Raw genomic sequence first — 15081 nt, forward strand, 5'->3', positions numbered from 1 at the left:
TGTGTGTGTGTGTGTGTGTGTGTGTGTGTGTGTGTGCCTGCCTGTATATCTGTGTGTATATACATGTGTGTTCCTTAGATGTTCACCTTTGTGGTGCTGGGAATCAAACTCAGCGACTTCCAATGTTAGGCAAACTCTGGAAACGATTTTTTGTTATGTCCAGTTTTAAAATTTGGATCTAATTGATCTGGGCATTGCAACACACTCCTATAAACCAAACAACTCAAGAAGCTGAGGCAGGAGGATCACCAAAAGTCTGAAGCCAGTCTAGATTACACGGGAAATTCTAAACCAACCTAGGCCACGTTGTAGGCCCCTTCTCAAACAACAATGACAAAAATGAACCCAAGCTCGTGCAGAAGTCAGCCTACAGTGACTGTTGAAAGTGCATGACCCCAGAGGTCACTGTTAATGCCAAGGCAGGGGCATTCCAGCCCAGGCCTGGGTCCTTTTTGTGATAGCCATAATGGCTCTCCTGCCTTTGCAGTTGCTTCTCTTGAACACACGTGTCCCATCCGTACACAGCCTTCTTCATACATGTTAAAAAGACTCTTCTTAAATCAAGGTTTTCAAGTGCTGGATGTGGCAGTGCACATCTGTTATCTAGTATCCGATCCTGGAAGGAGGAGTGTCAGAAGTTCAAAGTTAGCCTCAGCTACACAGTGAACACAGCCCAGGCTACATGACATCTTGCTCAAAATACCAGATGAGGGAATGAGTGGATGAATGAATGAACAAACCCACTGGATTTTTTTTTTAATAGCTGCCACAACCAAGTAGTCCTTTTAAGGAATGAAGAGCCTCTTTGCAAACCACTGAGCTGCCTCATAGACCAGTGGCCCTCCAACACTAATACAGCCCTTCCCTCCTTTGGCTTTCAGCCCGAGACAGTGATGGAGCTCAGGAGGACGTAGCTCTAACTGCACATGGTACCCCCATTCAGCTGCAGGTAAATGTGCTCCACTCATTCACCTAGGAGGACATGCACACATCTCTCCTTAGGGTCTTCAGGCTCTGCGTCCAATGACTTTACAGACCCAAGGGAGGACAGGCAGGGTAGGCCAGCCTCAAGCCACACCAGGATGGCACAGGAGAGGCCTCTTTTAGCCTCATTTTAAACCCAGTGAGTCCCCTTCCCCACCAGCACCTCACTGTATTTTTCCCAGGAAGGACCAAGTCATGCATGAGGTCTGTATGACATTGAGGAGGGTTGGTTAAGTCTTCCGGTGTCAATGGAAGACTCTAAATAACTTGTGACTGTTGGCTCTGTTTTTAGTGTCGGCCATCTAAATCCATCCCCTGCACCCTCAGCTTCCCCTGTGAATCACTGTGTAGCCCTGACAGCCCTGGCCATCCTGAGAACAGGGCTGGGCCTCATCACCATCTGCAAACCCAGATGGATAAACCAATTTTAATCCTTTCAGGCAAAAACAGAGGGTCCTCTACTGAGTAGGCTGGACGTCACATATCACGCTGGACACATTGAGCTGGGATGCCTTAAAGACAGTCAGCTCTGGAGAGCCCAAAAATACCACCCCGGGGAGAACCTCTTTCTCTGTGGGGACCGCAAGCAACTGCATTCCAAGATTAAAAGCCAGTCTTCGATCACTTGTTCACTGAACTTTATAAGGCAACCGGCTAAGCTCAGCCATCTGTAACTGAGAATGTGTGTCCCCCTGAATGAGACTTAGAATACGATATAGCCATGTGTCATTTACTCTAGTTAGCCTTGGCAGAGGAGGGTGGGAGTGGGGATGAGGAGCTTTTGCACAAGAGGAAAAAAAAATGTTTTTATCCATTCCTGCAAAGAGTTTCTTGGGTGTATTTCAAATTCCAGGAATCAGCTATTCAATGGCCTTGCCTATGCCCCCAACCCCCCAAAAAAATCTTATTAATGACCAACACTGGCACCTGATATAAATAGGTTTGTATGATGGTTAGTTTCCACTGTCAACTTTACACAGCCTAGAATCACCTGGGAAAAGATCCTCAAGGAAGGAGTCTACGTTAACTTGGCTTATGACCGTATCTGCAGAGGATCGTCTTAATTACTTTATGTAGTGTGGGAAGATCCAGCCCACTGTGGGTGGCACCACTCCCTAGGCTCCTGCCTGATCCTGGATCATGTAAGAGGAGAAAGAGTGCTGAGCCCATTCATTCTCTGAGCATGGATTCATTTCCGCCTGCCTTTAATCTCGGATGTGATGACCAAATTGTTTCAAATTCCTGCCACCTTGACTGCAACCTGGAGTGAGCTAAAACAAACAGTTTGACACCTGAGTTACTTTTTGTGAGGATTTCTTTTCTTTTCTTTTTTTATCACAGTGACAGGAATAAAACTAGGACAATTTGGTAGGGTTTGTTTGTTTGTTTGTTTGTTTGTTTGAACTAACAAAGAATTAAATGATAATGAAATGATAATATTTGCCTCAGGAAGTTGCTAACAACATCCCTTCCTTCCTTTCCAGACTGTTGATCCCAGCAAGGAGTATCTCATCCCACGAGCTACACTAAGCCCACAGCAAGATGCAGAATTATAAAACTACCTGAAATAAAACAGGGACGACTGGAAGACTATTCTGCTCAACACAGCCCTGGCAGGCCTAGGAGAGCCCTGGACACATTGTCAATGAAGTGTCTGTCCTGTCCCTCTCTCTCTGTCCTCTTGGCCTTTCCACCCTTCTGGACCCATCCTCTGAAGGCTATCATGTCCTGCATAATTACAGTCTTGCTGCCACCCTAATCACTGTGTCTTTTGCATTTTTTTAACCACAGTTTTTCAATCTTAGCAATGCCTGGAAGAATTGGTGTCTCTTACTAATGGGACTGAAATAAACACCTCATTGTGAAGAAATGGGGGGTCGTTCTGACGTGACAAAGCATAGAGATTTACAGCTACTTGGAACTGGATTACATCTCTGCTGGTTTTTCAATTATACGAAAAACCATGCCTAATCAATGCTACCATCTTAAGCCCATTTAAGGGTTCAGTCCAAGCCCTTCACAGTGGCACATGCCTGGAATCACAGTGCCAGTGATCTGTAGCTTTGGTGGTAAGAAGTTTGTCCTTGGCTGCAGTCAACCTGGGATGAGTAACATCCTGTTTCCAAAGTGGGGGGGGACAAAAAACAGCTCAGTTCAGCTCAGTACTGTTAGCTACATTCACATTGTAGTATTCAAAAGGCTCCTAGACCTTTCTCATTCAGAGAAACTGAAATTTTCCACTCACTAAGTCACAGAGTCCCTCCCCACCCCCACTACTGGCCACCGCCATTCGCCTTTCTGTGAATTTGACAACTCTAGATGCTTCCTATAACAGAATCATACTTTCTACAGTGTTTGTCTTTCTGTGGTTGCCTTATTTCCCTTAGCCTAGGAGCCTCAATATCTGCCCATGTTATATGTGTGGGTACTTTGGAGTATTTTATGTGGCTGTATGTAAAGCATGTTTTTACGGTATCTGTAGAGCCAGAAGATGATGTCAGATCCTCTGGACCTGGACATACAGGAACCATCTGATGTAATAAGGACTTGAACCCTGGTCCCCTGCAAGAGCGGCGATTGCTCTTAACTACTGAGTCTCTCCAGCACCACCCCCACCGCCATGTTGTATTTATTTGTAACGGGATTCCTCTGTTTTGTTTCCTGAGGTCTGCTTGTTTGCTTGTGTATATAGTGTCGGGGCTGGGAGGGGTGTGCATGTAGAGGTCAGAGGGCAAATGAGTGTCAGTCATTGCTTCTATTTTATTCGAGGCGAAATCTCATTTGCTGTTTGCCGCTGTGTAGACCAAGCTACCTGGCCCACACGCTTTTTCAGCTCTTCTCTGTGTGCTTCCTACCTCCCAGGAGAAGCACTCGATGGTTACAGACACTGCGGCCATGTCCGGCTTTTACATGGATTCTGGGCATCTAAACTCGCATTCTCATGCTTGTACCCCAACACTTCGCCCACTGAGTCATCTTCCCAGGCCTGTTTTGATTTGTGGGTTTGGTTTTTCTTTTCTTTCTTTCTTTCTTTGTTTTGTTTTTGAGCCAGGGTCTTATGATATAGCCCAGGGAAACTTCAAGTCCATGATGAACTTCCTTTCTCAGCTGCCAGAAGATTTCCTTCCGTTTCGAAGGTAATTAACATCGCTTTGTACACCTATGACCCACTTTCTAGGCACAGAAACTCTGTCATGTGGATGTATGGGTTACTTCTGGCCACTGTGGATAACGCTATAGATGGCTCCAGAGTATCTTAAATTCTACTCTTTTATCTGTATCTACAAGGGAGATTGCATTACCAGGTAAGCATTTCATTTCTAAGTATTACATTATTAAACTTTAAATGTATTTCTTTGGAGAGGCTTAATGTATGACCTGCTTATGGAAGTCAGCAAAAACCTTGTGGGAGGCAGTTCTCCCTTTCTTCTGTGTGGGGTCCTGGAGCTCAAACTTATGTCATCAAGCTTGGAGGCAGGTCCCTGTACCCACTGAGCCATCTTGCTGGCCCCATTCTGAACTTTTTTTGTAGAGACATTCTACTGTTTGCTGTTTATGTCTACGCCATTTTATGTCTGTCAGTCATGGCAAGAGCATCCCAGTATCTCTGCCTCCTTGACAATGCTTGTTGTTTTCTGGTGGTTTGACATTCACAATGGCATCCTAGTGGGTGGGGAGTGTCTATCACTTTGCCTCAAGCACCCTTTGAAGGGCTGAGGAGTGGTGCAATGGTAGAGTGCTTGCCCAGCAGACACAGAGCCTTAGGTCTGATCCCCATCCCTCTCAAGACAACCTAAAAAAAAAAAGGGGGGGGGAAAACAGAGGAAAGAGGGGGAGGAAAGAAAAAAGAAAGAAAGAAAGAAAGAAAGAAAGAAAGAAAGAAAGAAAGAAAGAAAGAAAGAAAGAAAGAAAGAAAGAAAGAAGTAAAGAAAGGAAGAAAGAATGAACGAGTAGGATGGACAAAGGGATGGAGGAAGGAATGGAGGGATGGCAGGCAGCAGGTAGGGGAGATGGCTCATCAGGTAAAGACACTTGCTGCCAAGCCTAATGAGTTCATTTCCCCCAGGGAACCACACAGAGAAAGGAAAGCACCAATTCCACACTGAGGTATAGCCCATACCCATACACACATACACACACAAATAAGTAAATGTAATTTTGATTATAGAGAGCTGGGTGTTGGATTTGGATTTGGAATTTGAAGCTAGCCTCAGAGGGAGTTCCAGGCCAACCAGGGCTACATAGCGGAGCACTGCCTCAAGGAAGGAAAGAAAGAAGGAAAGAAGGAAAGAAGGAAAAGGAAGGCTGGGAAGGAGTCAAATGCTGATAGACCTAGAATCTTCTATAAAATGGTAGCAGAGTCCTCACAGCCACAACACTGGGCAAGATAAATAATATGGACTGTCCAGCAGGTGACCCCCCCCCCCACAGTGTTGCCACCCTGGCACAGCTAGAGCCGAGAAGGCAGCAGGCAGACCTGCTTCCATGTGCCATCAACAGCTGTTGCTCACAGAGGGCATCAAGCAGGGACCGAGAAAGGCTGTCTGCCTGCAGAGGCGCCTTTGATGAGCTGCTGTCTTTTACTAATCGCCTTGCCTTCGTGTCTAACACCGCATTCTCCCAATGGTTTCATCTGTCCTTAACTTCTTATAGGCCACAGGCACAAAAGGACCAAAGCCAGGGATATGCGCCTGACCCTTGGGGATTGAATGTGGCCCCTTACTTTGCAAAACAGAAAGCAGAACTCAAAGAAATGGGATGACTACTCAGTAGTCTTAAGTGGTGGGTCTAGGCCACCCCACCTAGAAGGCCTCTCTATGCCTCTCTTTCTGTATTAGCCGCTTAGGTGTGAGCCCCTGAAAGCCAAATGACATATTCAGACCTATGAGTGTTGAGTATCTATGTGACGGCACAGTGAAAAAGAACACAAGCTCCAAGTGTGTGTGTGTGTGTGTGTGTGTGTGTGTGTGTGTGTGTGTGTGCCAGAAAGCTCCTTTCATGGCCAACATATAGCACAGTTTGCTCCCTAGCAACAAACATATCCTGAGCATCTTCGAGGAACTAGAAATAGTTCTAGGACTCAAGCCTAGACATGGCAGACAGCGTTGCTTTAGCAGGGTGTGTGTTCTTGTGGAGTAAATGACAAAGTAGAGATAACTCCAGGACATTGCTTCTTCATTTCACATATGGAGAAAAGGGCCTCAGCCCAGGGAGTACCTGTCACTAGTGGCTGAACAGAGAGAGAGAGAGAGAGAGAGAATCTCAAATTCTAGTGTACTTGGGGTCAGGGGTCAGGTATGAGCTTGCCTGTGTGCCAGGACACATGTAAAGGTTAGAGAACAACTTTCAGCAGTATGTTCTTTCCTCCTACAATGGGTCTCTCTCTCTCTCTCTCTCTCTCTCTCTCCCTCTCCCCATAGGGAGATAGGGTAGCTACGTACCAAATCTGACAAAAGGAATCAAAATTCTTTAAGGAAACAAAGATATTTGGGGGCTAATATTCTCTTAAGTATAAGCCTTAGGAGAGATGGCTTCCTGCTCTCACGGAGGGCACGTTTTAGGTTCTCAGTAGCCACTTCAGTTCACAACCACGTATAACTCCAGCTCAGAGGGGATCCCAGCACCCCTGGCCTCTGTGGGCACCTCCATTCACACACATAACTAAATAAAATAAAGCGTCTCTAAGTCCTTTTCTTGGAGCAGTTCATAACATCTTAACGGGCCAGCCCAATTTTCAGCTCTGGTTTCTTGTGAGGAATCCTGGCAGCCACTCTTCAAAGACACAATATTTCAAATTAAGCTGTGCTTTATGTGAGATACCTCGAAACTGTCATGCTCAAAGGATGTCCAAGCAGTTCTCTCAGGGGGTGCAAAGATGCTCAGTTGCTCCAAACAAAACAGCATTCAGGGGCTAGTGGGGCAGCTCTGGGGGTAAAGGTGCTTGCTGCCAAGGCTGACAACCTGAGTTCAGTCCCAGAACCCACATGGTGGAAGGAGAGCACCAACTCCTACTAGGTCTTCTTTGACTTCAGATGTTCACAGTGGCACACGCATCTGTGCGGAAAATAAACAAAAGATAGAACTAGGTTTTAAACCAGCGTATTGAATATCCTCCATGAAACTGACCTCCGAAGTATCCCAAGAAGCTCAGTGTGATCGGGTCGCTGTGATGTCCTCTAAGAATTTATTTCCTTTTCCCTGTCTTGTTTCTTTTTAAACGTTTTCAGTTATCCTTTGACAATTTTGTACAAGCATATGACGTATTGCCGTCAAAGTTCACGCCCTTCTTAACTTTTTCCCAGTGAATTCTTCCTTCTCCTGCTTTTCTTTTTCTTTTCTTTTCTTTTTGTTTTTGTTTGGAGACAGGGTTTCTCTGTGTAGTCCTGGCCGTCCTGGACTCGCTTTGTAGACCAGGCTGGCCTCACATCAATCAGCCTGCCTCTGCCTCCGGAGTGCTGGGATAAAGGTGTGCACCGTGCCTGGCTCTCTTTTCTTATTTACTACCCACTGAACTTAACTAGTGTTGCTTTCCTGAGCGTGGGCATGGGCGTGGGGTTATTACTGCAGCAAGGGCACCTTGCCAGGAGACACACCCATGAAGAAAAGTGACTCTCCCTTCTCTGGTAGCTGTTAACTGCCCATAGCTCCTCTGCTAGGGACAAGGCCTCCATCTTCCCCATCCAAGCTGGACTCTTGAACAGTTAAACACAGCTGCTGTGAGTTCATGAGTGCAGCAACTGTGTCGTGTCCAGAAGTCAAGGGTTTCACAGCTCTCCTCCCCATCTTCCAGCCCTCATCTTCTTCCCATCCCTCAGCCTCGAGATCCCTTGACTTGGCAATACACTTTTCTGAAATTATCTCTTGATTCCAAGGAGACTGAACTTTTGCCAGACCCTGCAGCCAAGTTAATAATACACATGAGTTCATCTAAGACCCTGTACTTAACCTGTTGCCCTACTGTGTGCACAGCCTGTTTAAGTTCAATGTGCCTTTAAGGAACATTGTAACCACCCTCACTCCGCCAACTTGCATTTCCCATGCGATCAGCTTTTACAGCCTAAGATAATTCATAGCTTGGATTTTAAATTAGGTCCTTGTCAATGCCACTGACCTGTAATATTGCATATGTATGGTTTTTTTTGTGGCGTCCTTTGCTGAAAGCAGCCAACAGATTGAAGGTAACCTTAAATGACAAATATCCCCTAAGTGTTGGAAGCATGAAACAGATCTAGGTTGATAATATCTGTTTGCAGTGCTGAGTGCTGTTCTGGGTCAGTGGGAGTCAGATCTTCCCCTGTAAGACTCCGGTAATGATTTCTGTAAAGACTCCCTCATTTCTCTTCTACACCACACTGTCTAAACTGTTCAATAAATACAGAACAAAGCCCTCTGTTAGGGAAAAGCACGGGCACAGATTCTGGCACAGACCAAGGAACAACAGCCAGGCCACAGACAGAGTGGACACACACAACAGCCAAGCCAGACAGAAGGCTAACCACAAACTATTGACAGATGGAAAGCACAGAGAGAGAAGCAGAGAATTCAAACTTGGGCTCCCACCCTTGGGAACCCAAAGTAATCCAAGAAGACCGTGTTTTCATTCCTTAATTTAGCATCCACCCATTTTGGTAACTCCTCTGAGGTTCCCTCAATGTGTTAACCAATGTACTCTGAGCCTTGTGGGAATATAGCTTCAAGATAGAAGCTCTAAAATTGATCAGACTCACTCTTAAAGGCCTTCCAAGTGCATTCCGGAAATGGCACTGGATATCACCAGATATATCAAATGATTATGCCCTATTAGAGCCTAAGCTATGTGGTTCAAATCTCTAACCCCAGAGAGAGAAAATCAGAAGTCCAAGGACAGCCTTAGCTACATACTGAGTTCAAGGTTAGCCTGTGCTACATGTGACATCATCTCAAAAAATTTTAAAAAGAACTTAAGCCACTTTTACTACCTGGCTAAATAAAGTTTCCATTGTTTTAGTGATTAGAAAAATGAGTTTTCAGCTGGGTGTGGTAGCACACGTCTGTAATCAGCTGGTGGGTCTCTTTGAGTTCAAGGCCAGCCAAATCAAGTCCAGGTCAGCCAAGGCTACACAGAGAAACCCTGTCCCGAAACAACAAAAATAAAATAAAGAAAAAAGTGAGTTGTCTACAGCACAAGGTGGTGACTGCAAGCCCATCTCAACTCCTAAAGCAGGGGACCTTCAAACCTCACAGCAACATCTCTGCCTGTAAGGATAGGTTCTATGAAGTGTTTATTTAAAGCATGAAGTTCTATCTAAAGCATCAGCATGATGGTGGCTTAACCGCCTCAAGCGGAAACTCACCAGGAGCAGCAGCAGGAGAAAGCTCTAGGCGCCAGCGGAGTGTGCACACACACGGCTTCCATCCCAACAGGAACCATACGCAGATGGCAGATTCGAGGGAAACCTGTGCAGAGGGCCAGAGCCTCCAAGGCACCCACAGTCTTAGGCAAAGGAAAAAAAAAAAATGTGACCTCTGTGCTCACAAATTAAAACCTTCCCTGTTTGGTCCCAAGAGGAAAAAGTTAACTAAAAGACTCGAGTTGATGGGCAGAATAGCTCCTGCTTGCAGTGGCAGAATTTGGGAGGCTGAAGCAAGAAGTTCTTGAAAGTTTGAAGCCAAATGAGGCTCTGCAGTGGGCTTCAGGCCAGCCACAGCTGCAGTGTGCTTAGAAAGCCGGGCTGGGCCAGGGGGCCCAGAGAGATGGCTCAGCCGTTAAGAGTACTTGCTGCACAATCTTGAAGACCAGAGTTCAGATCACAGCCCCCAGGCAACAAACTAACAAACTGAGCAAGGACGAAAAAGAGGGTAACTCTAAACCCAAGCAATCCAGCACTCCCTTCTGGCCTCCCTGTGTGAACTGGAGCACCTGCCCATACTCCCCTGCACGCACACGTAAATAAGACACACCTGTAAAACAGCTCCAAAACCCAAAACTATTAATCCCTCATTGCCCACTGTCAGGCTTCATAAACCTGCAAGAGGGACCCAGAGGGACACAGGCACACACAGCCTGGAAACAGAAGCCTAATTGGTTCTCTTATGCAACAGCGCAGTCTGAAAGCAGCCAAGCCACAAAAGCTTGTTTTTATCAAAATTTGACATGTTGCTCATTACGGATTCTTTTTCAGTGGTTGTAACTTTTAAAATATGGCATCAAGTATTTCTCTCAATGTCTGACTTTTTGTGTCACAGGCCCTTGAGTACTGAGCCTGAGGCGTGTCAAAGGTCAGCTTTCTCCTTCCACTGTGGGACCCAGGGCTTGAATTTGGGTGGTCAGTCTTGCAGGCCAATCACTTTTGCCCACGAAGCCACCTCTCCGACACAGCATATTAACTTTTGAATTGACACATGAGTAGTGGCACCTGCCTATAACACCAGCACTGGGGAGGTGGAGGCAGGAGAGTAAGGAGCCCAGGTCATCTTCAGCCTCATAAAGAACTGGAGACCAGCCCGGGCTACAGGAGATCCTGCCTCAAACACAGGAAAACAAACAACCAAAATCAAGAATCAGCAAGAAGCTCTGAAGGAATCCGGCAGATTTCCGCATTGCGGCACAACGCTTCCGTCTGCGCACGCGCGTGTACTGTAACGGCATCTTACAGCACACAGCCAAAGACCGCACTCATTCGACTTCCCGTTGGCTTCCCAGGCTGTGAAAATGTACAAACGGGGGTGGTGTGGTCTCCGCCAGTGGGCCTCAGTCTCTGCATCTTCTCTGAGTGTCTGGCCTGGGGGGTTCGTCTCCTTCATATTTCAGATGTGCTCCTCCATGTTCTCCGTGGAAACAGCGCTCTCCCAAGTGCAAAAAAAGCAAAGCCTTTAGGAAATAAACCAGGACGTGAGGAAACGCATTCAACCAGAGAACTGAAGAATCTCCCCACCTCCCCCAAGCCTCGGGTTTTTGAGAATTGTTTTTATCATGTTGGGCTTATGTTCTTGTTTAGAGAGAGAGAGAAAAAACTGCTGGCTGATCAGCTGAAGCCATGGAAATCATTTGAGGGCTAACTAGGGTCCATGGCACCTGAGCAGGGATGAGGAAAACCTGAGCGCTGTGTTTCTTGGAGCGATACCACCAAAATTCTAATTTGCCAGGGAGAGAGAGAGAGAATGTGTGTATAAAACAAACTTTGTTCCAAAAAGTTCACATTCAAAACCAGATCTGAAGCCAGGTATGGTGGTGCGCTCCTTTAATCCCAGCACTCAGGAGGCAGAAGCAGGTGGATCTCTGTGAGTTCAAGACCAGCCTGCCCACACAGAGAAGCGCTGTCTCCAAGGGGAGCTGGGGGTGGGGCAGGGGAACAGATCCGATGGCTCATGCTGGTGAAGCTGAGGCAGGGGTATTGCCGTGAGCTTTAGAACAGCCTGTGCTTCCTCAGTGTGTTCCAGGCCAGGGTGGACAGCTGAAGCTAGACCCTGTGCTGTGATTTGAATGTCTGAAAGGCTGTGGACCGCTTAGGAGGTATGTTACAGTTCAGCCCGCTGATGAGCCAGCCTGCCTCCTCCCAGCTTAAAGCACATCCTATAGTAAAGGCATTCCTGCTTATGATTAAATCTGTTTCTCGAGGATTTGGCCATGCCCACCTATAAGCTTGGCTACAAATGCTCTGTAAGGCTTGTCCCGGGAAACAGTGACCATGCCTTTGTTTCAAAAGGTTGTTATGACCACCTTGTTGTTATGACTTCCTTATTAGCACCAGCTTGCAAACATGCCTTTGTCTCAGAAGATTGTTATCACCAACTTGTTACACTCGTTCTGCTTTTGTGACCCCCACTTCTTTGCCTGCCAAATCCCCCATCTGGAAACTCCTGAAATATAAAAACCTTATCTTCCTCTTGTCCAGGGTTGATCTTTTGAACCCTGACTTAGGGGAGGCAGACAGCCCACGTACACAAACAAAGCTTGCTTGGATTAATTTGGCCACGATTGCACTGGACCGTCTCACCACATCTGTGAGATTAACACCACACACCCACTCTCACAGACAAAACTCTGGGAACTGTAACTTAATATCGGCCCAAAATTCTTCTACTGAGTCAAGCTTCATCATAACGTGTTTCCTGTTGATGGCTTTGCCAGGTCGCTGGTTTCAGAGCTCTTCCAGCTGCTGAGAGGCTAACACCACCACCCCTCTTTCTCCCTACCTCCCCCCACACACACTTCCACTTCCACTCCCACAATCATAGGTCCTGGACAGTCTTAGCTCCCCTCCTCCCTCACCAAGTAAATGAGGTCAAGCTGGACCCAGAGTCTAGCTTCCCAGCAAGCAGACTTCATGGGCCTGTGAAGACGCCCAAACTACTGCACAAACCCAGCCCGCAGCCCTTTTTGATTTTACTTCCTAACACAAATCACAGGGTTCCATTTTATGCAATTAGTCACCCTCAAAGAACAGCATGGAGTGGCCTTTTATCCTGGTTTATTTTACGCATGTTGTCATGGTTAAGGTTTCTATTGCTGTGCTGAGAGTTTGGGGATGAAAGACTTCATTTCAGCATACACTTCCAGGTGACAGTCCATCCCTGAGGGAAATCAAGGCAGGAACTCAAACAGGGCAGGAACCTGGAGGCAGAAGCTGATGCAGAAGCTGAGGAGGGCTGTTGATTTTCTCATCATCGTTTTCTCAGCCTGCTTTCTCATGGAATCTTAAAACTATCAGGCCCTGATTGATGGCCCTGCTCCATCAGTCACTAATTTTAAAAAATGCCCTGAAGTCTTGCCCTCAGCCTGATCTTATGGATGCATTTTCTTAAGTGAGGTTCCCCTCCTCTCAGATTATTTAAGTTTGTGTCAAGTTGACATAAAACCACCCAGTATGTTTGGCCAGCATGCTTGTCTCCTTGTCTGCTTGCCAGGTGTCAGATCCCCTGGAACTGGGGTTACAGATGGTTGTGAGTTGCCATGTAGATTCTGAGACTCAAACCTGGTCCTCTGGAAGAGAAGCCAGAGATCTTTGCCACTGAGCCATCTCTACTGGCCCCATAGAATAGCATTCTGTACTTCAGAAAATTTTCCAGGGCCAAACTTCAAAAACTGGTACTTTCCAGGACCAACCAGATAGCTCTGAGGGTACTGCACAGCGACCCTGACGGCCTTACTTCAGTCCCTGCAATCCACCTGGTGGAAGGAATGATCTGATTCCTGAAAGCTGTCCTCTGACCTGCACGTGTGCACGATAGTACACACACACACACACACACACACACACACACATACACACACATACACACACACACACACACGCACATGCAAAATATTTTAATAATAGTTTCTATAAAGAAATAACTCAGGTACCAGGCAGTGGTGGCACATGCCTTTAATCACAGCACTCGAGAGGGAGAGGCAGGAAGACCTCTGAGTTTGAGGTTCCCCCTGGTCTAGGGAGAGTTCCAGGACAGCCAGGAATACACACAGAAACCCTGACTAGAGGCAGATGCCGAGAGAACTAACTCAGGCAGCGTGAAGCATTGACTATTGACCGTACCTATGCTCCTGTGTGTGCATAGGAGGGCACACTGGTGTTCATAAAATTCAAGGGCCTTCCAAACAAGTGCCACCTCATCACCTCACCCACTGTGACATAATATTAAATACGGTCCGGCAAACACTGTAGCCTCCACGCTCCTGGGAGAAAGCCAGAGACGGTATGTAGCTGGAGGCACCATTTGGAGAGGATCTGGGAACTCTAGGAACTGGGACCTAGCTGAAAAAAGTAGGTCCCCAAGTCCTTGGGAGTCTCGTGACCCTGGGTCCTTGCTCCCGTCTGAGATGAAGATGCTTCTCTGCCACATGCTCCTGTCACCACGATGTTCCCAACTACACAGGGCCGAGTGACCACGCATTGACCCTCCAAACCCATGAGCCGTTACTGACCTTCGACCCCCTTTAAGTCTTCCTGCCGGGTGTTTGGTCACAGCTATGAAAACAGTAACCAAAACACAAAACTAGGAGGGGGAGAATTATTCTGAAAAACAGATGTTCCAGCCAGAGCGTGGACTATCACGTGACATTAAAGAGGGAGGCACTTCCAAAGCAGAGCAGAAAGCACCTCCGGGCTGGCGTGAAGGGCTGGGGAATTGACTTGCCTTGTCGGTGGAGGAAAGGAGAACTGTACATTAACTGTGGGGTTGGGGAGATGATTCTTGGCAAAGTGTTGGCCACACAAGCATGAGGACCCGAGTTCACATGTTGGGGAAGGGGGATGGCAGTGGGGGTACATGCTTACAATTCCAGTGCCAGAGGGGCAGAGAGGGGGATCCCTGGAGCCTCCCACCAGCCCGCCTAGCGGTTGCTCTAAGCCCGTAAGAGACCCCGTCTTAAAATAATCTCGGCAGCTGAGGAGTGCAGGAGTAAAGGCATTGGTCGTCAAGGCTGATGACCCGAGTTTGATCCCTGGGACTCACACATGTCCATGACACACATGGGACCCCACACATAAATAAATAAAGTGACAGAAATGTTTTACAATCTAAGGTGGGTGACGTTTGAGGGACATTCAACGTTGTCCTCTGACTTCCACACAGACAGGCACACACATGCAGAGGTGCACACACATGCAGACACACACACACACACACACACACACACACACACGCACACACACACCTGAACATATGATATGCAAATAAAATATAATGAAACTAGATAGCCCCTCCATGAACAGCCTAGGCAGATCTGGATAAACCATCCGGCTGAATCTGTTAGTCCCTTGATGTCCGTGGACTTCGATAATCGTGAACTGGATCCTGGCGGTCACTCGGCCGAGCACTGTCTTGCTGGTCTCCCCTCGGCTATCTATAGGATGTCACTCTGTTTCCCTGCCTGAGCAGGAACTTGCTCTGAGCTCAAAGAAGTCCACATCTGTCCACCTCCCCAGTGCTGGGATCAGAGGTGCACACCACCACACTCGGCTATACTGCCAGTTTCTGAGCATGCGTCCCGTGAAGACCAGAAACACACACAGACTGCTGACTGCTTTATCTCCGACCTTCATCACCTTTCCCCACTCGTCAGCCCTGAGTGTGTGTGTGTGTGTGTGTGTGTGTGTGTGTGTGTGTGTGTGTGTG

At 47.2% G+C, this 15081-nt stretch overlaps 1 protein-coding gene across 2 annotated transcripts in view; it reads left to right on the forward strand.

Moving 5' to 3' along the window:
- Gprc5d (G protein-coupled receptor class C group 5 member D) overlaps positions 1 to 2540 on the forward strand; it is an 11101-nt gene extending 8561 nt beyond the window's left edge. The window contains exons 2-3 of one of the 2 annotated variants that reach the window (XM_055611994.1): positions 882 to 949; positions 2469 to 2540. In XM_055611994.1, coding sequence (XP_055467969.1) covers positions 882 to 949; positions 2469 to 2540 — 140 coding nt within the window. The remainder of the gene's footprint in view (positions 1 to 881; positions 950 to 2468) is intronic. The other variant, XM_055611999.1, reaches the window with a different exon arrangement.
- The last annotated feature ends 12541 nt before the right edge of the window (positions 2541 to 15081 follow it).

Source organism: Psammomys obesus, unplaced genomic scaffold (assembly GCF_907164565.1).
Source record: "Psammomys obesus unplaced genomic scaffold, mPsaObe1.curated_primary_1811, whole genome shotgun sequence".
Lineage (NCBI taxonomy): Eukaryota > Metazoa > Chordata > Mammalia > Rodentia > Muridae > Psammomys > Psammomys obesus.